General features: G+C 37.9%; 1 protein-coding gene across 13 annotated transcripts in view; it reads left to right on the top strand.

Annotated features, from left to right (window-relative positions):
- Positions 1-231: 231 nt before the first annotated feature.
- The window catches only part of LOC140363239 (membrane-associated guanylate kinase, WW and PDZ domain-containing protein 1-like), a 79,025-nt gene continuing 52,187 nt past the window's right edge, over positions 232-27,069 (top strand). For all 13 annotated transcript variants that reach the window (XM_072449695.1, XM_072449694.1, XM_072449693.1 and 10 more), the window contains exons 1-2: positions 232-544; positions 24,484-24,600. In XM_072449695.1, the coding sequence (XP_072305796.1) occupies positions 247-544; positions 24,484-24,600 (415 nt within the window). In that variant the 5' untranslated portion in view covers positions 232-246. The remainder of the gene's footprint in view (positions 545-24,483; positions 24,601-27,069) is intronic.

Genomic DNA, 27,069 nt, shown 5'->3' with positions numbered 1-27,069 from the left:
CACCAACAACAACAACAACAACAACAACAACAACAACCTTGATTCTAACTAAGATGCGCTTTGACTCGTGTTATTAACAGCATGCCTTGGTTTAAGAGAAGCGTCAAAATGTTTCTACACGGAGTGACACCTACGCTCCGCGAACTTTTACCCTCGTATTTATCTCTTATTATGCTATGACTCGTGCTGTTGCTCCTCCAATAGGGACAACGAACTAAACGACGCTTGATTTTTTTTTTTGTCACAATGTCCAAAGTAATACAAAAAAAGCACCACTGGATCCATAAAGTGAGCGAGTGCAGCGTTGCCAGGGACGCGTGCGGGGAGCTGGGCGTCCAGCTCCGCGGCGGGGCAGAGAATGGAGAGTTCCCGGTCATCGGGGAAGTTCGGGAGGATACTGCGCTGTACCGGGACGCCAAGCCGTGCGAGGGAGCGCTCCTGCTGGAGGTGGAGGGGCTGTCCGTTGCCGGGCTACCCCTCTACGACATCTACACCGTGATGAAGTGCTGCGAGGATCCCATCAGGTTGAAAACTGTGCGTCAAGGTGAGGTAGACAAACTTCCTAAACACGTTTTGATATAAAAAGCAAAGTAAGCCCTGGTATAAACATGATATTACACTTATAATCATGGTTTAGAGATGGTTAAATGTAGGCTCAGTCAGAATGCTGGATTGTCTTTGTTTAATTATGTTAATGGACCTGAGTCACCAGGGTTTCATATTTATTTATACTCTCTCTCTCTATACATATATATTTTTTTATATTTATTTGAGTCATGTTATTACTGTCCAAAATACAAGAGCTTACAAAACTGTTGAATAATTCTGTTTTTTAAATATAATTTTTTATTGCCATGTAGAGCCATTATTATGTCAGCCAAGATTGCTGTTTTGAAGCCAAATGAGGTGATTGGTTCTGTGGATTTTGACATGAGGCACCCTGACAGACCTCTAGCTTCAGTTTGTCTGACATCTCTAAAGCCATGGCAGGGTCACGGATTAGGCCAAACTGTCTGCAGTGGCACGAGCGTCCACACACAGTCGGCACGCTGTTGGCTACTTGGCGATGCTGTCGCATGAAATGTTCAAAACCATAAATTGTTGCTGCCAACACTCTCCCAATTTTATAGCCTTGAAGCAGTGGTAAGGGTCAAGACTTCTTTAGGTGAATTTCACACATTTTCTTGCATTTAAGGTATATGTTTATTTTTTCCGTGGTTTGGTCAGATTATTTTCTGTAGTATCCAGATAGTTTGGTTTTGGTGATTGATTACATATTTTGTCCAGCGCTTGTTAGGTCTGCAATATAGTGCTTAAATGTATTTATTTATCTATCTTGTTGTTCTTGCTTACAGACATAACCTGTTTCCAAGTAAAGTCTGATGGTATTACATTACCAGTACATTTCAATTACAATTATTGATAGTACTATAAATATTCTATCTAATACCATAACAGGTAATGTACCAGTAATGTTATTTGATTCTTTAAATTCCCCAAATCATGCATTTTACCTTGGATATATCCTTTATAAAAGCAATTAGTGTCCATTCAAACTTTCTGCATTCAATGCCATAGCCATAGTGAATTGTTTTAGTATTAGTTTCATGAAGAATACTCTCCCTGTTGTGAGTTTGAGTGTACATGTTAGTTGAGCTGACCCAGTGTCCACGGTCTACTGCACATCTGTCTAAGAGATGGCCACTGGGAGAAGGACAGCACACTGATCCCCATGTGTATTCTGAATGTGCTGAGCGTTTAGTGCATACTCATGGGTCACGCTTTTCTTTGCATGATTTTATCTACTTATAGATTGTTGTAAATGTATCTCATACTGGTGGTACTTTTTGCCTGGCGATCCAGTCTGTTCTACTTTCTATTGGAATGCCAAAGGGTCTGGGTCTAGATCACACTGCGGGGTATCATCAAGAATGTCATGATACAATATGCCGCTGCATGCATATCCCATTGTCTCAAAAGTTGACTAAATTGACATTTTCATTTGCTGAATGATTAAATGCACTACAATTTCAGGTCTTTTGTGTCTTTAATATCAGAACACAACTGGAATAAATAATCTTTTAGCAGCTTTAGCCTTAATGCATTATTCAGCTGGTAATGTGAGTTATTTATAGGCTTATTGCTTGCATATTATTATTATTGACACTGAAATTTAAAGCCAAGCAAGGCACCTTATTTAAAGAAAAAATCTTGTTTGATTTATCCTCAAGCCTCCTGTGGACAGGTGTTGAAGTGTTTTATTTTTGCTTTAACACTTGTTAATGACATTGCAATGTCATTGCAATGTCCACACCAAACAAACAAACAAACAAATAAATAAATAAGTATCACAATACAGTATCTTGTATAACTTATTTTTTTTACTCATAAACCGCCATGTTTGTTTTTGAAAGAACAGATCTTGCATTCTGATTGGTTAATCACGCCCATTAGAATCTCATGGCAACAGGATACAGTGACAGACTACACATCTTTGTAGATTGTAGGTTGGCTAGGCTGTTTCTATATTCTTTTAGCAGTTAATTTAGTCTTACATCCATTGTCTAGTTTAGCCTTAGATTATTGCTGCAAAAAAAATGTTGCATAATTTATTGTTTTATAAGACCATAATATACACATTGTGGATCTAAATATGACGTTAATTCGAAAGACACATTGTTATAAGCAGTTATTTGCACTATTGACATTGATGAATGAACTGTCTCCTTGGCGTAAACCTGATTGATCGCAATGTGGCAACTTCACATCTGATTCCTTTGCTTTATATTTTAATTCCTTGCATATTCTGTCTGACATCTTCAGCTCGTCACTCTTCCATTGTTCTAATAAACCGTCCACTGCGCTGTGAACGAGGATGGATGACAGAGTGAGTTTTGAACCTGCTTCATAGTGGCTTTTCCAGAGACACTCATGCTCAATTTAGTCGACCCGGGTACAAGAAACAAATCCAGGATGAATTCACCAAGCGTCGTAGTACAGGCTTCTGGAAGAATGAGGGCTCATTTTCTACCATTCTTCAGCATTCTTTAGCCTGCTATTCAAATTCACTCCTAGTTTCACTCACTCAATGATTGACAACAGCGGCGAAACTGGGAGGGAAAATCATTAACCACTCTGTTATGTAAGAAGCGTTTTGTTTTGCTCGTCTGCTGTGTGTCCATTAGTGAACTTCAACATGTGCTGCAGTCTCCACCCTAGAGACAGGACTCAACACAAAAGGCTGTGGATGCTCTTAGTCCAATCTAACATGTGTGGGCCACATTACTTAATCTACTCTGAGGATTTGAAATATTTATACTGTTAAATGGGTGCATTGGTCCATTTGAGAAAGCCGTAGTTGTTAAAAATTATGTTCATGTGAGATACATAAGGTTTTTATTTATTTACTATTAGTGATTTATTCAAAAGGGACAGAACAGAGAGCATTGCCACATATGAAATAGTACCCGATGGACATTAAAACAGACAAAAGGAATAACATATACATAGAACATGCAGCACTGTACGACATATTTATTTATAGTGTTCATAATATATTTTTTATGATTCTGCAGATTCTCTTCAGAGCCAATTGCACTAACATATTTAGCCAATTGAGGAGAACTTGAGTATTACAACTAGTTCACTTGTAAAATCAATATGATTATTTTCATTATTGTCAGTATGACTTAAGGACGTCAAGATTATTTACATTATTGATAATCGTGCATATTTGGGTCACAATATTATCTTAACAAAAAAATTATTATTAAGTGGTTTTACTTCAATAGATAGTAAAAAAAAAAAAAAAAAAAACAAACATCAAAATATGAAGTCCTTTTTAATCTGGCTTTTTTGTCACATTTACTTTATTTTTCCATTCAGACAGTTCAATCAAAGATTGTCACAAACTTGAGAAAAAAGACGAGATTTCCCACAGTCTCAGTAATATTCATGAATGATTATTAAATCTCGTTACACTAAAATTTGACTTTGACATTGTGACATCCTTAGTACGACTTGAGTCTATGGCTTTTTGATGCTTGATTTAGCTTAAGTTATATTTGAGAGGCGTGAATATGCATGGTTTTATTTGACAACTGATTTATTTGCCATTTTAAAGAGGTCATTTTCATATACCCTAAACTGAATGTAAAGTTGCAATGGTATATTTTAGTTTTCTTAGTGAATCATGCAATTTCTCTAACATATATCCTTGAATAAAGTATCCTGTTACTTTGCACCAATGCGTATTATAAGTCACAAAACCTCCATTGTACTTTCACCATGTTGGGCTCTTGTGCAGAACCAGCACGGATCAGGGTTATACAGAGCAGATGACAGACACTTGGACCGCTCACCTCTCCTGCCTCTGCTCTCCTGTTACATGGGCTTTGCATTTTAGCTGGAAACCCAATCAGCGCTCAGGTACAAGTACAGGTACAGGTGTGTGTCCTTGTCAGGAATGCAGCCCAAAGCCCACTAAGTCTCACTGATGCACCCCAGTATCCCTAACACTGCCATTTCAATAATCTGTGCAAACAAGCCTTCAGACTGTTGCCAGGGGGAGCAGGCGTGGGACAGGATTTTCCATAGACATCAAACATTTAGTATTTACACTTGCATAATGATACACTCAAAAAACTTCCACGGCCTTTGTAGGACCAAGTTTGCAGTACTTATTTACCATGTACACGTTTTGACAAATTATATGTACAATTTTTACACACTTTTTGACTGCGTCTGTTACTGCTGTCAGACCAATGAGTTTATGGTGAGGTAGAAGTTCAAGTGGGGTAGGAAGAATTCACAGAACTTTGACCTGTTGGGCCTTTGTCCGTTGTATGTTCAAGAGCACTTACTTTTAAGTTAACAAGACTTGACAATCTATTCTTTTCATCCAGACCGAAGTGAGTTCAACATATTTTTACAGTTAGCGATCCTGCCTAAGGAGCTGTAGATGGGTCCCTTACACTGCACTGTGGGGGTCCACTGCCCCTGACAGGGTGCACAACACATGGTGAAGGAAGGACCACATGAAGAGGACCAAATTTCCAAAAAGACTAAAAAGTATACATTACAATATACAGTATACAAATTGTATACTACTGTAAAGAAACTGCTTATATTATATAAAAACACCTCTTGTACATGCAGAGGCCTACACATATGATGCAATATTTATTACACTTCGCAAAAGATATACTTAATGCCTCAATTTTTTAATAATTACAAACCACGTGCCCTGCTAATCGATTTGTCGACTATAAGAGGGTTGATCTTATTCCTCCCAAGCTCACTTTTGCCTCTCTTTGTCACGAATCAGCACTTTGTTGTAATGACACTTTCGGTCGAGTGGGATCTCCGTTAACTTAAATGGAGAACAAGGGAAAAGTCTTGCCGCTAATATATGCTATAAAATAGATTGAGTTGTTTAAAATGTCTTATGTTTATGTGACTAACAAGTCAACAATGCACCGATTCCCTGGGCGGCCTGAAAATGGCTTTTTAGTCTGTGTAGAAGTTATTTTCTCTCGAGGTTGGCAGCCCTATGTTAACTAATTCAACTGGAAGAAGGATTACATTCGATGGCGGGGCTCAGGCCAACGTCCGGAATGAGGTGAATATGAGTTCATGCAAAAACATCTATTCACACAAGAAACTGTATTTTTATGTAAAATCTCCCAACGTTTCAGTTAAATTGCTCAATCCTTTCTTACGATGTCCAATGTAAACCTTTATAAGTTAAAAAAGAAGTCGACTAACTCGATTTTGGTTGACTTGGACATCAGCGACTCACTAAATGATTAATGACCTACAGCCCTCATAATGTGAGCTGGAGCATTAACACCAGGTCAGATTTGAACAGTTCTGTTCCAAACTACTACTGATATTCCTTTAGGCAAGGCAAGTTTATTTGTAGAGCACAATTCATACACAAGGCAATTCTAGGCCGGTTCCTGAGGTCTTCAGGGTCCGAGATGGTTCATATGGCACTAAAATCTCTCAGATGTACTTTGTTGCTAGGAGAAGAAGGTTTATATATAAAAACCTTCTTCGGGTTTGGGGGTCACTGCCCCTGCTCCGATAACCACGGGCATCGCTATTTGTGAATACCTATAAAAGCCCTGTTTCTCCAAGTCAAAGGATTCCTTCAATATATCGAAGGGATTTTCTTTTACAACCTGGAAGAAAACCCTTATGCGTTTTGTCATCCAGACTTGAAATCTTAAATCTGTGCAACATTGGTGCAACATTTTGACCATAAGCCAACTAGTTTAAGATTTTTAACGTCTTTGTTTAAGGCTACCCCAAATAAATTGTATGTTTGCTGTAACCCGACCCAACATTTTTCAAGTGGGTCGGTCGGTAGGTAAATTCTCTCTTTTTTTTTTTTACAATGAAGGCAAATCGCCATTTTTTAACCCGCAGTGACCGCCAGGGGTCAGGCTTCAACAGTCAATGACGGATAACGTTTCGAACAACCCGATTGGGAGACTCAATTTCCCACAAGGGCGCCGCCATGTTTCTTGTGATTAAGCTGCTGGGCATGTTTCCGTCCCAGAATGCAGAGCGCGTCAAATTTAATATGAAATCGACACCATGATGGTGAACGACGTGAGCGGTGGAAAAACCAGTGGCGCCGACAGTGTCAAACTAACAAAAAAAAAAAGAAATACAAGCTCACTCCTGCATGGTCTATTCTATACAGAAGCATATAGAGGACCGAAGATGTAAACGGATATGCGTCGTGCAATGTGTTATCTCCCTGCTGGGATGTTAGATAAGTTGTCCAGGGCTACAAAATTTCTCAACACGGCGCTTTTTTGAAAAAACGGTCGGTGAGTTGGCGAGATATAAGACATAAAAAAGAATTTGGCGTCATTTTGACAAAATTATGTTTTTTTTTTCTTCAGTCGGCTAGTTTTTTACCGGGTCGGTCGGGTTACGGCAAACAGACATATTTTTTTCCTCAGCCTAATTCATGCTCCAGGTCCTAAGCACAGATTTTACCCAAGGATTCTCCACTTCCTCCAAATGACCGTTTGTCATCTGCCAATAACGCCTGTATTGGAACCTCCGGCACAACATTACTGTCAATATTTTTCTATTGATATATTTGGTCACCTATTTGATTATTTCAAACAAATGTTTTGGTTTTGAGGTGGACCATTATTTTATTTTATTTTGCTGACCTTTCCCATGTCTGCCTCCAGAATTTTCCACATAAAGATCTAATGAAAAACAAAACAAGTAGTTTTTGTGTTCAAAGCCCTTTTGATATGTTCAGTAACGATTGATTGACTCTTTGTTACAAACAAATGTGAGTACGCCGCCACAAAGACAGTTATTGAAGTCTGAATAAACTACTATGCTATTTAGACCTCCGGCTGTTGTTACAACGTGACAAATGTTTCAAAGCAGCTGAGCTTAAATGACAATTATATTTGACATTATATTTGACCTTTGTTACTGCTATCCCCATATCACAAAAGTATTGACTTTATTGCTTGTTGATGTTGGTACTGCATTATACTATTCAACCCTGTGTAAATCGGAGCTCTCATGTTTGCTCTCTTCTCTGCAGTTTTTAATGTATTTATCAACTATAAGGCTGTGTGCCCATCGAGGCAACTGCTGTTGGGATTTTGGGCATTACAAAAACAAATTTAATTGAATGTTAAAATATTGTATATGAAGCGGGCATCATTTATTGGAGCAGAAACAGCATGTGCCCACAGGCAGTCAGCATTTCTTGTGTCCACAATCTATTGTCATGCTTTCAGAGCTCCTTGGCAAAGTATAGTGCAATACAACTCTTCATTACTTTACAGATTTGTTTTTCAAAGTAATTCTCTTTTATATAATATTACACAATAGTGATGTCACAATGCCAATATTTTGAAAGTGATTTTGATACCACGGAAAAAGCTACTACTATACCAGATACTCTATATACCAACAGGTTATTATTGTCCCATGTTGTCTCTACAACTATTCAGAAAAGGTCAAATTTAATCAAATTTATTTGATCGCTTTTCAGTATTGATTCTTGTTCTAATGAGTATCTAGTGTTATACTATTTTTAATTTAAATTAGGATCTAGGTATTGTGTATTTGACACTTGTGATCATTAAAAATAAAACTCTTTTTTAAAAGCTAGAATGATACATTATTTTGTTGTTTTTAAATCCCATGTGGCCATGCTAGTTCTAAGCCATTCTTAAAAAAATTAAGGAAAAGCAATTCTGTCCTATAAAGTTGTTGCTGTTGTAGTTGTAGTCGTAATCATATTTGTTGGTGTAATCCCTCATTTGTACAGGATATGTATTGAAACTTGTTCAAATGAGTATCTATTTTTGATAAAAGTTTTAGGATTGATTAGTATCTATACAGCACTCCTGAAAATGAAATAGGACATCTTGTCTTTGTCTTGTCATTTGTGACCACACAAACATAGTCTCATCTTTGGCTGCATACAGTATGACAGTATGAATGTCCTGATCCATAAAGAGCCTAAGCAGACCCAGTGCTCTAATGAGCTCTGCACTCCATCTTTGCTGTGCAGTGACCTACACTCCTCACCAGCTCCAGCCCATTCTCACTCACTCTCATGTTACAGACCCACTGCAGAGGAGTCTGTGTAGCCCAGATAGACTGACATTTAAGCAGCACAGCTTTTAGATTCACACATCTGGAAGGGATAATCCACTTTTACAGGCTTTACTTGATTCACATGAATCATATTTACTTGTAGATCTTTTTTTTTTTTTTTACTGTTTTGTTGCTTTCTTGTGCTGTAATTGAAGCTTGCTAACATGTGTTGATGGGACACTTTAATGGACTGGACAGTGAGTTACATGTACTCAGTTAAGCCATGTTTCCACTGGCCCTCGTCACCTGGAGTGCTTCATCACAGTTCTTTTAATTGTGCAATGCATTTCCATACTCCAGGCAAAACTCTGTGTGCATCTGACTTCACCCAGAGATAACAAATATTATCTTAATTTAAACAATATTGTACCTAAATTATACGGCCTATCCCAACAATTCACAGTGAGATGTTTCTGGTGCTGTGAGATGTGGCTAAAGCTAAAGAAAACTACTTTCAGTCTGCTTTTACTGCATTTGTCTCATTTCTCTGCACTTCTGCTTATTGGGTTTGGATCATTTTAGATACATTATACACTGGAAATATAATACTTTTAGTCCTGACGCAAGTGCAATGCATCGATAAACAGGAAAGAAAATCATTTCAGTCATATGCACAGCTAATCAAAACAGTTTTTAGCTCATATTTGAACATTGTCAGAGTAGAAGCCTGTCTCACATCTTCAGGAAGACTGCTCCAGATTTTAGCTGCATAAAACTGAAACGCAGATTCCCCATGTTTAGTCCTGACTACTACTTTGCTGTCCAGGGGTTGAGTGATCTAACAAGCAGCACGTATGCCATGCTCTGTGTGGCGAGCCTCAGTGTCGCTAGATCTATTTCCGGCTCCGACATTTTCCTGAATGCCCTCCTTGCTCTTCTCCTCCATTTCATGCTATCAGATGATAAAAAAGATCTACAGCAAATGAAAGATGGTACTACTGTTTTGCATTTAGCATTTTTAGTGAATGCCCCCCTGGAGAATGTTTTGTGGCTCAGTCCTCTTAGATGCTGCGGTGCACTGCATTAATCACAGTGGCAGAGAGGTTAGCGCTCTCACCTCAACATCAACATCACATGATCTCCCATCGTGTTACCATGGGTTCTCCGGTAATTGGCTACTGTAAATTGCCCCTAGTGAATTAATGTGAGAGTGAATGTTCGTTTATGTCTCTGTGTTAAACCTGCGACGAGCTGGCCCCTGCCCAGTTTGTACCCCGCTTAAGGCCCATAGTCACTGGGATAGGCTCCAGTCACTGGTTAGGGGTAAGGGGCTAACGGAAAAAAGCTGTTGAAAATAAATGAATGAATGAGCACAAGAGAGTACAGCACTAGCACAAGGAAAGACAACAAAATATAGAACTAGTTTGTTTACATTTTAGCATTGATTTGAGATATTTGCATTAAAGGTGCACTATGTAAGGGGTCACTACTCTCTTGTCTCTTCCTTGTTATTGCCTGGATCTATCTTGAATTATTTTTTTATTAGGGCTTCCATGAAAAACTGGCATTCATACTGTGAGTAGGATCGACTCTCCACATATCTGACCCGTAAATTGTCTTGATGATGTCACAAATCCTATTCACCTTACTCCGGAAGCCCGTCCGTGCGCCGCCATCCGATGTAATCCTTCTTACGGTTGTATTAGTTAACATGGGGCTGCCGACCTCGAGAGAAAATAATTTCTCCACAGACTATCAAGCCGTTCTTGGGCCGTCCAGGGAATCAGTGCATTGTTGACTTGTTATTCACATCAACATTGGACATTTTATACAAATCAATCTACTTTATAGAATATATCAGCGGCAAGACTTTTCCCTTGTTCTCCATTAAACCAACGCTCAACCAGAAGTGCAGAAAAAGACATAGTGTATCTTTGATTTTGCTTATCAGATCATCAGGATATCAGGATATATATATATATATATATATATATATATATATATATATATATATATATATATATATATATATATATATATACTTTTAAAAATCAGAACCAACCTTTTTATTTTTGAACAAAATTGTTTCTTGCAGCTAATGCTTATGCTCCTTCTATTTGTCAAACTGTCAGTTTCCTTTAAAAAATGACCAGTCTTGGCCACACATATGTTTCCTGTTCAATGCATTTGCTCTCTGCCATGTTCTACAGGCGTAAAAACTGAGCAGCTAGTCTATATTCTGTAGGAGCCTCCACACATGAATGGAGCAAGAATGATTTATTTGAAACATCAGACTTTTAGAAAGAGTTATCACAAATTGTGGCTGCTGAAGCAGAGCCCTCTGGTGGTCAGATCAGGTATTGTGGAAAATATAGTTCAAAGTAAAATGTTATGAATAATTTACTGTTTTGATATGACCACGTATATTGTGTTTGTGTTAGAAATGTTCTGGTGGTACTGAAGGTTTGATGTGTTGGGGATAGGGCCAAATTTATCTAATTTAATTAACAGGTAAAATGCTGAGGTTAGAGCTGCCACAGATGTTTACAAGAAGAGTACCTATGAGAAAATGTTATGACATAGTCAGAAAGGACACATAGTGTGAGAAAACAGAACATCCATTAAAATCCGACCACTTAAAGACTTTTATTAAATGTTGTGGTTATTGCAAGTCTTAAAATCCAAGCTTAGTTCATTTACTTCATACTAGATTATGACTAATCCTTTGATCTAGCAGATTTAAGAGTTACCTTCCTTCCAACTTTCACACAGGTTTCTTCCCAGAGATTTCATGCCCTTAAAGGTTAAAAAGTTAAACATTTCAGAAAACCTGACAGATGTCTTCACACAGGGGCAGTCCTGGTTCAAACACACTGGGATGTTGAGATCAATCCTCCCATGTGGTATCGTATATCTGTGTTTAGTGTCATCAGGAAGCGTGTCTGTTTAAAATGAAAGCAGGTTTTCTGATTAGAGAGGCTGTTGGAGACTCAAAGACTGTTCCGGTTCTGGTGATTCCAGTTAGTCACAGTAGCAGCATCAACACGGAGATGGAAGACAAACTTAAAACAGGTGGATTTGCAATTGACTCTGTAGTGTATAGATGCTCTTACCCACACCAATATTTAATTTCATTGTATTTATTTATACAGAAAAAGATTAAAATTTATTTATGCCTAGCTCTGTAAAAAAGCTGCTTGACTTGATTCCATATGAATATTCATTCATTCATTTTCTACCGCTTGTTCCCATTAGGGGTCGCACTGACTGACTGGAGCCTATCCCAGTGACTTTGGGCCTTGGGCCAGGTACACCCTGGTTTGTTGTCTTGGATTGTCTTAAGGAACTGTTAACTGAACTATAATCAGACAATTATGGAAGAGATTATGTAATTTTGTGCTACACAATTTTGAAATGACGCAATATTTTGTTGTTTGTACAAGACATTCATTTACCTAAAACAGTGGTTCTCAAAGTGGGGTCCAGGGACCCCTGGGGACCCCCATAAATTATGATAACATTGATCATATTTTTTTAATACATAGTTTATGATTAACAATCCCATATCTTGGGTAGAAACAATAAAATTAAGGCTATGTGATATGTATTTTATGCATATTTAGTTATAAACATGATTTGAACAATAGGGGTCTATTTTCATACTGGTAAGGGTTCCCTACTTCAAAAAGTTTTAGAACCCCAGACCTAAATAATTGTTGCCGTTGCAATTTGTCGTGACAATTCAAATAGCTGCTAAAGAGTTGATGAAAAAAACTGATATATGATGATTTCTAGACAAATGTGATAAATGTTATAGTGAACCCGCATTTAAGTCGTACTTTAACCTCAATCGAAACATTTACCAGGTTATTTTGGCACATTTCTGATACATTTCAAGAATATATATGTTTGTTTTTTCACCTATGTCTACTGAGGAATTTTCAGCTATTCAGTATTTTCAGCTATTTACAGTAAAGTGGACGCTTTTCCTTAATTCTTCTTAATCCCTTGCTATATTTCAACATAACCTTCTCTTGTTTTTCCTCCTATCGCAATATTTCACTGTGTCTGCTATTACTGTGAATGTGGGGTCCTTTTTAAACAGAAATTCTCATAAATCTCACCACAATCCCACACAATTCTATACCAATAAAACTAATATATAGCTATATTTTTCATCCAGCTGGAGTTCTCAGTGACTGCTGTTCCAAAGTAAACAGACAGTTTTGACTACCGGTAAGTTATAAAATGATTGAAAAAATGTTGCTTGATCTTTTTATTGTATGAGAGAGAATCGGTAATACAATTATAAGATACACTAAGCAGACCTTTAAAACTAAAGATAAATAATTTTAAAGTTGACTAGAACATTAAAATTCATTTTGAATAAAATTAAGATACAAAAGTCTGTTTTGTCCTTCGAGGTCACTGCTGTTGTGATATCGGGCATTCCAAAAATAAATTGAATTGAACTAAATTAAATGTAAAGGGAAGCATATGGACAAGAATAATAGTCAGTGCACTGGTAATGACTCCCTTACTGATATTGATATATGACTCGTGCACAGTAGCTGTTCATTCAAAACATCTCACTACTTTTTTTGTAATATTTCTTGAATGTAGCATTATAAAGGTTTATTTTTAGAAGAGAAATTATCATTCAGTGGCTGTGTAGGATTAAAAGGAATAGCTCATGTTTGGAGACACATTCATATTAACGTACAGAGCAGGGACAGTAGTACAGTAAGTCATATTATAAATGATATTGAATCTGCCAGACAGGAGACCAAGAAGAAGTCAGATGAAAAAGAGCTTTGTGGATGTAGTGAAAGAGTTTGAAGGTTTGTTGTTGAGATCAAAATGGACGCAGAGAGGATAGAGACTATTCACACTGTAGCATTTCTTCATTCCCCTGAAGTGAACGGCCAAAATAGATATGTATATTTTAGATCTTTCTTTTCCTTAAGCCAAATTTTACACCAACAATATATGTGTTAGCACCCAGGACCGGTGGCATGGTTCTGTCTGTTGAAGGAAGTGGTGACCTTGGCCGGCAGCTGTGGTCTAAAGTTGGCTGTTGGTGTGAAATGCAGCTGTATTTAAAGGTGCACTATGTGACTTTTCTGGTGGAGAGTGCATCGTCTGCTTGTCTCCATGGAATTGCTAATACTAGCATAGTATAGCAATAAAAGTATTCATCTCGATGAAGGTAAGCAAGTGGCGGCACCAGGCTGAGTATAAATCAGATTACCGCTCAGAGTAAGACATTTTTCCAGTAGTACTATCTGGATAAATAATTTACCTTGATTAAATCCATATTTTGGTTAATTTCGGCATCTTCTTCTTTTTTAATATTTGAGATGAGTCGTTACTGTCCATAATCTGTAATGCATTGCTCATAGTAACGCAGAAACTCTGGCAAAATATCTCTGAGTTCCGAGAGAACAATTGAGATGTAACAATAGTCCACATGGTACTGTGTTCAAGGCAAACCACTTTTTCCAGAAGTACCTGAAGAACCTTAATAAAGTTATAAGGTTTGAATTGATAATGTTTTGCAAAAGTCAAGACATAATGTATCTAATTCATATCTAATCCAACAAAATATGTATTTCTTCAGATTAATTACAGTCATAAATTGTCTAAGAAGTTGTTAAAAAAAAAAAAAAAAAAAAAAGCTTAAATAATTGCATTAGCTGAATGTAATGTATCACATCAAACACAATGAAAGTGATCCTCATTAAAGTCCCACTCAGCACTGACACAGAAGATGGCTGAGAGTGGGAAGAGGAATTGGATTCCACAATATTAACACTACATAATTTAATGCAATTACATCTGATCCATGGAGATGTCTACTGTACTGTTTATTTTTAAACTCTTTCCCCATTCATCAAAATGCCAACTTGAATATCCCTCAGCATTTTCTCACAGATTTCAAAGATCTATAGTTCCTATTGTATTAAATTATGGACATTGTATTTGTTTTTGACCTAGAGGCTGTTGAAGGTGCTGAAAATATTGCTCCAAGCGTTTCAGAAAGGGTTGGAGTATCATATTATTGGTTTTGAAATGTATGTATTTTCTAATTTGAGCAGCCCTCTTGTCTTTGTGGATGAAGTTTTTGCTTTTGTTTGTGGTTTGCTGGTTATTACTTGACAAGACAGAACTAGTTTTAACATTTTTGCTGGAAAAAGGCACAAGGTAAAGTCTGCTTTGGCACAGATTCCTGCCATTAGGGCTGTTTAACAATATACTTGAGTAGAATTGGAAAAAACTGGTATGTTTAAAAGCATATACCAAGTTTTATAAGTCTTTTACTACTGGTGTTGAAAATATTGAAACGTATTGATAGCCCAGTTTTATTTCTGAGCTGTGATTGAAAATGGATTTGCCGTTATGATTGAGGCTTGAGACAGAGCTGCGAACACACACTTGATGTTCCTAGTTCCCTAATTGTCTCAGTAGAGCTCGTCTCATTGATCTGCCAGCTGATGCATTCTTCACATCTCCACACTCATGTCGGCCCATTTATTCCTGTTTGTGTTTGCGCCGCAGAAGGACGGCCTCCTCCATTCTGAACCATCTGTCCCGTCTCTCTCGTGGGACTCTCGCCGACCGATCGATTGTAGAATCCAAATGCACTGCACACGCTTTGTTTTGGAACCTGAATCAAACCTGCTTGGGCTCGGCACCACATACCCACAGCTTTAGTATCTGATTTAATGTCTAGTTCATTGTTTTGTTTGTTTGTGTTTTTGGTGCAGTCTAGGTGCAGTGTTGACCTTATTCCGCCCCGCCCACTTTTTCCTCTCCCCCCACATATTAGCACTTCTGTTGTAATGGCACTTCCGGTCCAGGGGGAACTCCGTTGGTATAAATGAAGAACATGCTGCCTAAACATGCTAAAACAACGAATACAAGTGGAAGAAGGATTCCGTTGGGTTTCGGGCTCCCGACCTCAAAGAGAAAACAAGTTCGCACAGAATAAAAAGCAGTTTTCTGGCCACCCAGGCAATCGGTGCATTGTTGACGTCTTGGTCACATGAACATTGGACGTTTTACACAAATTTATAGCAAATTTTTGCGGCGAGACTTTTCCCTCATTCTCGTCTTAAGGGAAATAACAGCAACAACAAACCATGTAGCAAATCAGATTGTATTTATAAAAGGGTTATAGAAAAATCTGATTTGACACACATCATAAAATGAAAAGTAGCAGAAGTTTTCTTACGAGGTTAGTGCATCTCTGGGCTTGCTCAAAACAGCCGTCTCTGTGTTATCTGAGACATCTGACTCCCTGTTCCCCATTCAAAAAGCTTTTTCTGACAAAGCACTAGTAATATTTTATACTCCTCATTCTAGTCCTGCGATAATGTTTTTTCTGCACCTCTCGCTGTCTCTCTCTGCATTAAATCCATGTCTTTCGGCTTTGAACAATGTGAGACAATTCATATGCCAAGATTAATTTAATGAATCTCCCTGTGGGGCCCCTCTCTGTCAGCCATCTCTCTCTCCTCACATGTGATGGCTACTCCCACAGTTCAAGCGTCTATTTCCGTCAAAGTGGGTGTTCCAAATATGTTATTTTTTTTAGCGTTTGCACATATAGGTCACTGTAGGTGTTTTAACTTCTAAACGCCAAATTGTATGCCAAAACTAGCAGTACCTTTGACAGCTCGATCCCTCTCAGTTTATTGCATACATTAGTAGTTTGTATACTCTGCTGTGGTCTAATTTTCATGAATCTTGCATCTTTGTTGTTTAGTTTCATCATATTAGCAATAATGAAATCCCTTGCCTTTTGGTATTGCAGTGTATTTTGGCGGTATCGTGGCAGTAGCAAAAGCTGGAACGTAGAATGTGTCTCTTATTTCTGTCTCATTGCCTGTGGTGAGAAGATTCAGTGGGGGAAAAATACTTTAATGACAGGAGGACATGTGAGAGATGGAGAGGGAATGACATTTAGAAAAGGCAGCCGGTCAGAACTGATGGTGTACGCACAGCAAGAAGTATACGTTTCTCAGGAGTTTTACAGAAGAACGGGAGTAAAACTGGAGGTGGATTGGGCTGTTTTAATTTCTGTTTTGAAGAGAAGCCAATGCAGAAATGTTTGGAATCCTCGTGAAATGTAATATTAAAACATCCTTATATAGATCTTATATACATTTTTGTTTACATTCCATTCATTTATTGTGTAATGCTTCGTAAATATCAAAACAATACATTTACTGGCACATTTTAGGACATTTCTGTTGGATTGTCACAATGTCTGTCTGAATATACGCTAATCATGAGATACATTTATCATAATTTTTTGCCTGTCATCCCCCAATTTGAGTCTTTTACCAAATTTGCGTCAACCACGTTAAGTCGTTAAATATTAAAACAGTTTCGGGCAAGGAAAAAAAGCTTTTCTGTCAGTTGTAGCCTCAGTTCATCAGTCATTTTGGTTCAATAGATTTTGCTATGAAGGTTTCATAACGTTTACTTTTAGATAAAGACATGTAAAATATTCAAATCTGTTGACCTCGATGTTTCTCTGCACTGATCTGTTTGCCCAGGTTTATTAGCAGTCAAATGTCATGTTTACACCAGCGCTGGGCTCATATCTAACTCATATGAAACATGTTTAAAGAGGCAAACAAAATGATAGCATCTTAGGTTTAGTTTGTCCATGTATCACTTGGCATAGACCAAGCTTGTGTCCTCACGCAGTATATTTAGACACAAATTCTGTTCAATTCACAAACATATTCAAACAGTGGTGAGTTTGGTAAAGTGTCTTGCTCAAGGAAACACCTGTATGGTATGTCGAAATTGAACAGAGAGACCCTAACACAGGTTTGTGGTTTCACTTTTACCAACTGAGTTCACGAAAATGTTGAACCCCATGCTATAATGTTGTATATCTTGACTATTTGATGTAGAACGCAAAAAGCTATTATTTATTTTAGAGCCGTGGAATTTAAAACCAATTTTGAAATATAGTCAGTCTAGTGATTTTAGTGATTTAAGTTTCCATGCCTGTATTTTGGATATCTAATTGTATTTTCGCCAATCAGTCACACATCCTTGTTCCTTATGGTTATTTCTTGTGTCTTCCCATCCCTTAGTCAGTAACAGAGCCTGCACGGCGGTAGGCTACTGCAGCTATATTTAGCAGCAAACAGATGCGGAGCACTGGAGCGTAACACACTGCCTCTGCTCCAATCATTGTGTGTCTTTGTCTCTGAGTCTTCTTCCGACAAGTCTCCCATCATGCACTGCTGCCACTGACTCAACAACAGCATGGCACCGGACTGACCCTCAGAAGCGACTGGACATATTAGAGACACTATGTGATGGCCCTAAAATAAAACAAGTGCAGGATTAGAGTCACTCACACCAAATACTAAAGAAAGAGGGTTTTGCATTCATCCTTGCCTTCTGTTGAGAGAAAGTCATGCCAAGATTATTAGGTTAATCGATAATTGAGTATTCAGCTGACAGGTCACAATATTATTGTAAGAACCAAAAAATAATAATCTTGACCATTTTAGAAGCAAAATTAAGTCCTTTTAGTTCAAACTAAATATAAATAAATCTGGTTACAAACTATTTGAACAGTAACACGTTAGACCAGGGCTATTCAACTTAAGGCCCAGGGGCCAGATCAGGCCTGCAAAATGATCTGATCAGGCCCGTGACCCATCTCCCAAATATTAAAAAGTTGTTGTTTTTTTCTATTCAACTTAATTTTCCTGATAGCCTTGTGTTAGACAATGGTAATGAAATAAAATTAAAGATTTCTCTGTTGTTTGTCACAGTCTCAGTAATCATGAATAATCGTTAAATCGTGATGGTTATTCACACTAATAATAATTGTAGTAATCGTAACACTAGAATTTGATATTGTGACATCCCTATTTGCAGATGAGTGTCGGCTATAAAACTAACTGTCCATTGATGTCCAAGATGTATCCTACCTCTGGTCTCAAGTAGCACACAGGCTTTAGCAAGGGCCTCTAAAACCTTTATTCTAATTGTTGTGTAGCTGGTTAGCCATGATTTGGCAGCCAACTGTAAAGGTGCATTTACCGCCACCTACTGTACTTGTACGTCAAAGTATGTGTTTTACGCTATACTGTAAAAAAGAAAGAGAGAAAGAGAAAGAGAGAGCTGAGCGCCGGTTTGGACAGTTGCAATAATTCTACTTTTCTTAATGTTGCACTTTTTGTGTTTATTGCTTTTGTGAGTTAATTTGATATTTCTGATATTTCTGAGCAAACTGAGCTAACTTTGTCTACTCCCTAGTTTTCAAGGTCCCTGTTCCCAAAATCCAATGCTCCAAAGTACATACATGGAGCCTCATTGGGTGTGTCTGCGGGGGTAAATATAGAAGTTCAATGGAAAGAGGCCTAATCCTCAGCCATACAGCAGCCCACAGTAGAAACAGTTATTATTTCCTCTCCACCCTCACTGTGCTGATTACAGATTCCTAAACTGCAGTGGTCACAACAGACTCTTGTATGTAGTGAACATGAAAACCTACTTTGCCTATTGCACCAATGTGGTAAATAATGTGAAAGTTGGAGATAAGGTTGTATAATGGACATCTTAAGCTTAATGTTTGATACTATTCGCTCATGTTTCTTGCTTCAACTGTCCAGATACCAGATAATGGCTTGGTAATAGACCAATTGACCACACCACAAAAGCTAACCAAACACATTACTATGAAGATTTGATTAGATTTGTCCATTGTATCCCATTTGTAGCTCTGGAAAGTGCTTTTATGTATGTGTAACCGGAGAAGTTGATGTTGACTAGCGGGATGTCCTGACTCAGAGCCACAGGAAGCCCCTCAAACAATGGCAAGTTACTGTTTAAGAACGAGCATTTCCCTGACCCTGCTTTGAGGCTATTATATGGAAGTGAGAAGACAGGAAAAACTGATTTTTTTGCCCCAAAGGAAACCAGGATGAATAGTGTTGAATCAGTAAGATAATGTGGCATAAGACTGAGGAAGTGACCAAATACAAAGATTAAGATTTACAAGGATTTCTTGTCAAAAATAATGCCTTCTAGAACATGGGTGGGATAAATTCACAGGCAGAAATGTAACTATAAACTAGATATTTTCTTTAAAAAAAAAAGTGTTCATTTGATTTGTTAGATGTGATTAGATATCCGTTCCTACTGTGTTATAAGGTAAAGGCCCCCTCGTCCTGGTTTATCAATACAACCGTAACGCCCGACAAGAATAAGCAGACAAATTAATTTGATATATTTTTGCTGATCAAGAAATTTATTGACTGATTTGACAAGGACTTAAAACAAAAATATATTGCAGAGGCCAGTAGCATCTGTAGTCTGTAGAGTGATACCGGGCTACACATGTGTACGGTGTGACTTTAGCCTTTCTAAGAGCTGGATTTAAGGGTCATCTTGTCTTGCCCTGTAATCCTCTGTCATCACGACGGGCAGCATTTCATTAGACAGACCGGCTCTCTCCATCCAAAACAGTCAGGGCTTTCTGTCTGTCATTGAACACCTCCACTGTGTAGGGTTCAGGGATGAAGCGCATGAGCTGAATCAGACATAAAACTGCTCTGCTCCTCCAGCACAAACCATCAGAAGTCTGCTGACATTTTACTTACTTACTGTCTTTTCAACCTCTTCACACCATGAAATATAACTATACTGCACTAATATTATCATAATTCAAATATTTATTTTGTTTTTATGAACAAAGACAGAACAAAACAAAAAGTAACAAAAAGAGAGAGGCGTAACGTTAAAGGAATTAATATAGAAACATTTTCACATTAAGAAGGTTGCAGAGATGTACATACAATTTGTCCTAGGCAAGGCAAGTTTATTTGTAGAGCACATTTCATACACAAGGCAATTCAACGTGCTTCACACAGCAGGAAAAATGCATTCAAATCACAAAGAAATTACAGAAACAGAAATACAATAAAATTAACTAAATTAAAAATTATCAATCCAACTGATTGTCTAAACTAATAAAATCACAAACAAAAGAGAAGAGTGCAAAGAAAAAATCCTTTCAGTCATATGCGCAGCTAAACAAAACTGTTTTTAGCTTAGATTTGAACATTGTCAGAGTAGAAGCCTGTCTCACATCTTCAGGATGTCCTATTGCTCAGTCACTGCTTCATCCTTTACATTCAAGTCTATCATTCTCTACTTCCACATTTTGGGTCCTTCCACTTTGTCAAAATTAGCTGGGTGCCTGTCACCAGTCCAATACTTATACTCCTGAAAACCGTTGTTTACATGACCAAAATACCAACTATAAAGATAATGAACAATATCATCCATCCAGTAAATATCCATTGATTATTATTTGCAATGGCCTGTTTATAATTGTCAATGTGCATTTACCCATGTCAGCATGTACTTTTGCATTTGTTAATGGGTACATTTTTTTTGTGCTGCGTTATGTAAGAAATATGGAAATAAATGCATATTTTTTTAATTTCCTGTGTGGAATTATAAATCTTTGAAGTCTTTTTTCTCTCGACTTGAGCTGTCACAGAGCTGTCATGCACCACCAGGGGGCAGCAGCTCCTGTGTGTGTGCACTGTGCTCTGCTGTCATGCTGGGCTCCCCCTGCGCTGGTTGGAGCCTGGTTGCTATGGTAACGTGCCTGTCTGAAGCAGATTTGAATGGAGGGGGCTCAGAGACACAGAGGGCAGTGTTGAGCCGGGTAACAGCAACTGAATCTCAATCAGGCTGTAACAGAGAGCTCCTGTGACGAGGCAGACGCCATGAAAACACTCTCTATTCAACTTTCCCTTACGATAATGTTGAAGTATCAAACGCTAAATATGCAACAGAAAAGTCTGACCGCCACTGCTGCTTTAAATTTGTAGCATGTTGTCTTTCTGCTGTGGATTGATAGGTTTTAGCCGGGGCTTATGTGTGACAGCTGTTGTGAGCTGCTATAGGCTGCAGCTGCTTGGCATCAGTCTACTGATGTTGAAAGCAGCTACTACCATATGTTTATGTTACTTTTACAATATTCAAGGTTGTGGTGTATCTGTCAGATGAGTTACTTTTTTCATTTTTCACACTCGTGAGGCATTTAAATCATTCACTCCTGTTCAAATCTGTTTCATTCCATTTTTCCGTTTTCATCCATTTCGACACAAGCTTTGGCAAAGACTTTTATAAATACATTCACTGTCTGTGGATTTTTATTTTTAGTTTCTTGCTCAGATGTTTGGGAGCCCACGCCGCTGCCTTCATCTTAAAACAAGTGGTGCAAAACTAGATTAGGTTATGTAGTGTTAACTGGGAGCATGGAGGATGTTTAATCCAGTTGTATTTGGGTTAAACCTCAACGCTGTAAGATAGAGCCAGGAGTGAAGGCCTCACACGCTGACATTTTCAAGCATCTTCAACTGTCAACATTTTGATGGGAGCTTTTTGTGCGCTATTATGTAACACATGTTTTGTCTTTGTTACACTATCCACACCATGTATAATCTATTGAACCACTTACACACAATTTCTAAAGCATCCATCTTGTGATTTGGAGACTCTGAAGTGGATTCTGGGTTAAACTAGTTCCTGTTAGATATTTAAACTACTGTATAATCAATTCTAAGTATTAGTATTAGTATTTTTATCAATCTTGTACCTGACAAAGATGAGAAAGATGTGAATAAGGTATTGTTTTTTTTGTTTTTGTTTTTTTAATTAACTTTTATAGATGCATCTGCTGCTGTTTAATGGTTAGATGGCATACAGTAGTTAGTTCATTGTCTTGTTGTCAAGAGAATTTATTCAAAACAATTTAGTTAGAAATTGATTTATTAGAATAATGTTTCAGATAACTCTGTGTATATATAATATGTATACATACATATAATGTTATTTATATATAATGTAGGTAACATTTATTGTATCATAATATTTTACTAGATTAATCATGTTTTTGAAATACGGTGGAGTCCTACAGTCTCTTTTGATCTGGTGCCTCTTATTCCCAGTGTCTACATGGTTGCAATTGTAAGCTCTCCTGCGCATTGCTTTAATCCTCATAAATATTGAATATTTAATGACTTCCTCCTTGATGGAGCATGACACCTGGGCGGGCCACCCTCTACTGCCTGAACGTCCCCACTGGAGGGGGTTGTTCTGGCTGTTATTCAGTTGTTAGCCAGCAAGTAAAAACATTAATGTGAATGTATTGAACTTTTGATGAGAGACTATTAACATACAGTGACCTAGTGGTTAATAGCCTGGTGCTTATAGAGCAGTGCTTCCCAAACTGCAGTTTCGTCATCAGGTTGCCTTTAAATTTGAGGTGTAGACCACTGCTGAGTCATGAATGATACTGGCCAAATCGTACTGGAATCTTAATTGATTCTACAGTTACATTACGAATAATGTTATTTGGGTTGTAAAGCCCTGATTTAATTTCTGAACAGTTCCGATCTATTCCTTAGAACAGGTTGTCATTAGTTGAGGTATTATCCTGGTTTAGTTATCCTAGATTTTGTATATCATGAACAGGCTTTTGTTTAAGGTGAGGTAAGGTCTGCATTTAAGAATCTCAGTGCTATTGTGTGATGAGGAGGAAACCTTGCGCATATCAAATGTCTCTGAGAGTTTGAGTGGTGTATGTTTTTCATTTTTACAGTCTCACCGCTACGAGTCGAGCCACGATCGTAATGATGGTCGTCAGTATGGCTGTTGCTAGGTAACAATTACCTGACTGTGCTGGTGCTCCAACAGAGGGCCAAGCATGTGCAGAGGAAAAATACAGCTATGGATAATGCACCCTGGGTCTCCTCTGCTCTCCACTAAAACATCCCTACATCATCATCACATAGTTTTTTTTTTTTTTATCAGTAACAGTTTAGTGTGCACTTTTGTCCTGCTGATGATTTAACATTATTGGTTCATCGCACTAGAGGTTTGATTGGTGCTGCTGGCTCTATCTCATGATTGTATTTATAGCGTAGTAAGTCCATCCGGGGAAGAGGACCATGTGACACAGGATGATGTCAGCGCAGACCACACCTCAGGCCACGCTCAACAACACGCAGCATCCTCTTCTCGGATTCAAGACTCTCGCTGTGCATCATAACAATGTACAGCAATGTAGCCTATTATATGCCTCTGATACTGGTTTACCTTTTTAACAAATGCAATATTTCAAATGCACAATGAAGTCTGCATAAAAGCATTATTTTTCTCTGTATTATCTAAGCATTTTGCGCCTTCAAATGGGTAATCTAGTGTTTTTATAATGTTTGACTGTAGATTGCATTTTTTTTTTTTTTTTTTTTAGGGCAGTAAGATTAATTTCAGTGGAATCAAATTGCAATAAAATAAATAAATAGAGAGGGTACCTGCCCTGTCAGCAGCCACAGTGACAGTGCCGTTCTGAAGCCAAGAGGAAGCCCAGTGCAGTGATCAGAGGCCCACAGGAGGCTGGGCACTTCCCCCTGAAGAGGCTGCCAGCGCTCCCAGACAGGAGGATATATTTGGAGATCATTAAATGGCCCTAAATGCGACCCTGGCGTGACAGTGAGCCCTGACCATCTGGCCCCATTGTGCGCGCCCATGCTTTGTTCAAATGTAGCCAGTAGCATCAGCACATCTCATTGGTTAGATGTTTCACCAAGGCTGAGGTCTCTGTCCAATCAGAGTGACTTAGATTATGTCCATGAGGCGTATGGGTGTACTTTTACCTCTTGTTTTGTTATGATTTCTTATTTTTACATTTGTTTATTTCGCTATTTTATTAGTTGCTTTATAAAACGTGATGTTTTACTGATGATTTACTGCAGCAATATTTCCTAATGTTGAGCGATAGAAATTAAATTAACTTCTCATTCACTTAAGGATGTGTATGTGTTCTAGGTAACAAGCTGAACAAGGACTTGAAGCACTACTTGAACCTGAGGTTTCAGAAGTCTTCCCCAGATCATGAGCTACAGAAAATCATCCGAGCCAATCTTTATCGCCACGCTGTGCCTTGTGAGTAATATCACTTATGCCAATTATAATTGTGTTTTGTATTATGATTATGTATGATTTATTATCAAGTCTGTAGGACCTTTTGAAATAAATTCTGTCGTTGTGGTTTCTTGTAAAGATTCAGGCCTAGTTTAGTCATGAATAGTATATATGTATCAAATATTTACCGTACCTAAGTAAGGTTTCTTTGGGGGTACTCATTGAGAGCTTCTGGCTTAAATTGTGTCTTTATAGAGCAAAAATAGTTTCATGAAAGCATGTAAGAGATGCCCTAGTCAAAAGAGTTGAGTTGAGGACAAATAAATTGCTGGGCAAATACATATCTGTAGTCACTGTAGTCTCAGAATTCCTTTAAACTAAAGCTAACTAAACTAACTTTAAACTAAAGCTAAACTATGTATTTATTTTCTGAACATCTGAACTGTTGGTTTAACATTGGGCTCTCTGAAAATTCCATTAGATGTGACAACACAATCCTTTTTTAAAAATTGTTTAGTACATGGAATCATCAGGAACAGTGGATCTTTTTCTGGAGATTTATTTTCAACAAGTACCACCAAAGAAAATATTTGGTTTACGAGTACCACCAAATAAAAAAAACAGGACTATTTCAGAGCTTTAATTTGTAAATGAATCAAGGAAGAGCAAACATGTGGAAATTAATTTACAAAAAATTACAGAAACAGAAGAACTGAAGAGGTTTCTGTGTACTACTGTGTGTACTGTGTGTACTGTGTGTAAAGGGGCTCACGTACCACCAATGGTACCACAATTTGAGAAACACTAATCTAGAATTAATCCAACTGGAATCTAGTACCAATGGTTGAATCTTGACCTCAGGCATACTGGGCAGCACTTCTAGTTCCTGTGGTATTAGTGTCAGATTGAAACAATGTCGCTCATGGAATACAAGCTTAAGTCTTTACCACAAAGTATTTCACAACGCTCGGATTACTCAATGCGCAATCTAACTTTTTTTTTCCTGTCAAATACAACAGAATTTTGCCATTTGTTCATCAGCTCATTTGTATGTGTTTCAGTCCCCCTCCATGTACCCTAGTCTAAAATAGTACATTAGTACCACATACTATAATACAATATACTAATAACTACACAGAAATGGCATATATTTACTGTATTTGGAACAAGATGTTTTTTTTTACATATAATAATAACAATGGGCATTTCACTTCGCTCTATGACATAAAAGCTTGTCTCTACCTGATTAATCTTCCTCATAGATGTAAGGCGGTACTGTACATTGTAACAAGTTTCCTGTTCCAGTTTTTGCACTCTTGCTCTCAATCTGTAGCCTGGCTGTGGTCCTTCTGCCCTGTGCCATGTGACCATTAAATCTCCGCTCTGAGCTCCCCCCATGTTGACCGTGCTGGGATTATGATGTTCTGATATATTGAAAATAGACTCCCGCCTGATTATGTGATGGGTGTGCTGAGGCTTCACAAAGAGGGAGCAACACGACACCAAGTCCAAAGCTACAGTTGGATGCTGTCATATTTTCTCTGTCTGGATTAGTGAATTCAATTGTGAAATGTGTACAGTTGAATTAGTATGCAATGGTAATGCCTGTGTGGAGTTTAAATGTTTATGCCCATGTCTGGGTGGGATTCTTCAGGTCCCCCCCATGAACCCAAAACACGCACAAAAATCCTAACCAAGCCTAGGTCAAAATTTGGAGAGGAGTCCCTGTTGGAACTGAAGGATTTGTCATATTTCTCATTTCACTGAGCCCAAAACCCCCAACTTCTTACAATTCTAAAGAATCGTCTCAAATCAACTGTCGCCACAAGGCCTACATGAAGCATAAATGTTCATAGGTTTATACTTTCTTCTGCAGCAGTCTGTGTATATTTGATTGAACAGCTTGAAGCAACACAATTTCTTTCTTCTTCATGGCAAGAATTGTGATGAAAAAATTGTCAGTATTAATGTGATGCTCTGCCAGCAAAATAATAGACGCAAATGTCCAGTGACAGAGCGATGTTATTGTTTAGTAACCTAACTGAGCCATTTCAGCTGTGAATGAAGTGACTTTGCACTTGTGAACATTTACAATGACTGGGTGTGAATGAGCTGCAGGGAACCTAAATAATTATTGCAAAGTGTCAGAAAAACAAACACAGTGAAGGTAAACTATTCATCTCTGCACAAGTGTGAGTTAGCTGTTTAACACAGAAAACATGAGATATTTGAGTGTACTCTGTCCTCTCACTGAACAAAGACAATATTACATTCAAAATAAGCTAAGTATTTTATATAAAAGCTGCGTTTGTTGTATGTTTTTACAGGAAAACATGTACATTTGGCTCCCCCCCTCTGGGGCCAGGAATCCCCGGAAAAAGGGATGCTAAATCTCAATGGGACTTTCCTGGTTAAATAAAGGTCAATAATTAACTAAAATAAATTTGAACTAAACAGCAAACTACTTATTAGACTGTGACCATTGAGATT

The sequence above is a fragment of the Eucyclogobius newberryi genome, unplaced genomic scaffold (assembly GCF_026437365.1).
Source record: "Eucyclogobius newberryi isolate DKJ021-1_F unplaced genomic scaffold, fEucNew1.0.hap1 SCAF_17, whole genome shotgun sequence".
In the NCBI taxonomy this organism is placed as follows: domain Eukaryota; kingdom Metazoa; phylum Chordata; class Actinopteri; order Gobiiformes; family Gobiidae; genus Eucyclogobius; species Eucyclogobius newberryi.
This window is presented reverse-complemented; position numbering and strand designations above follow the sequence as displayed.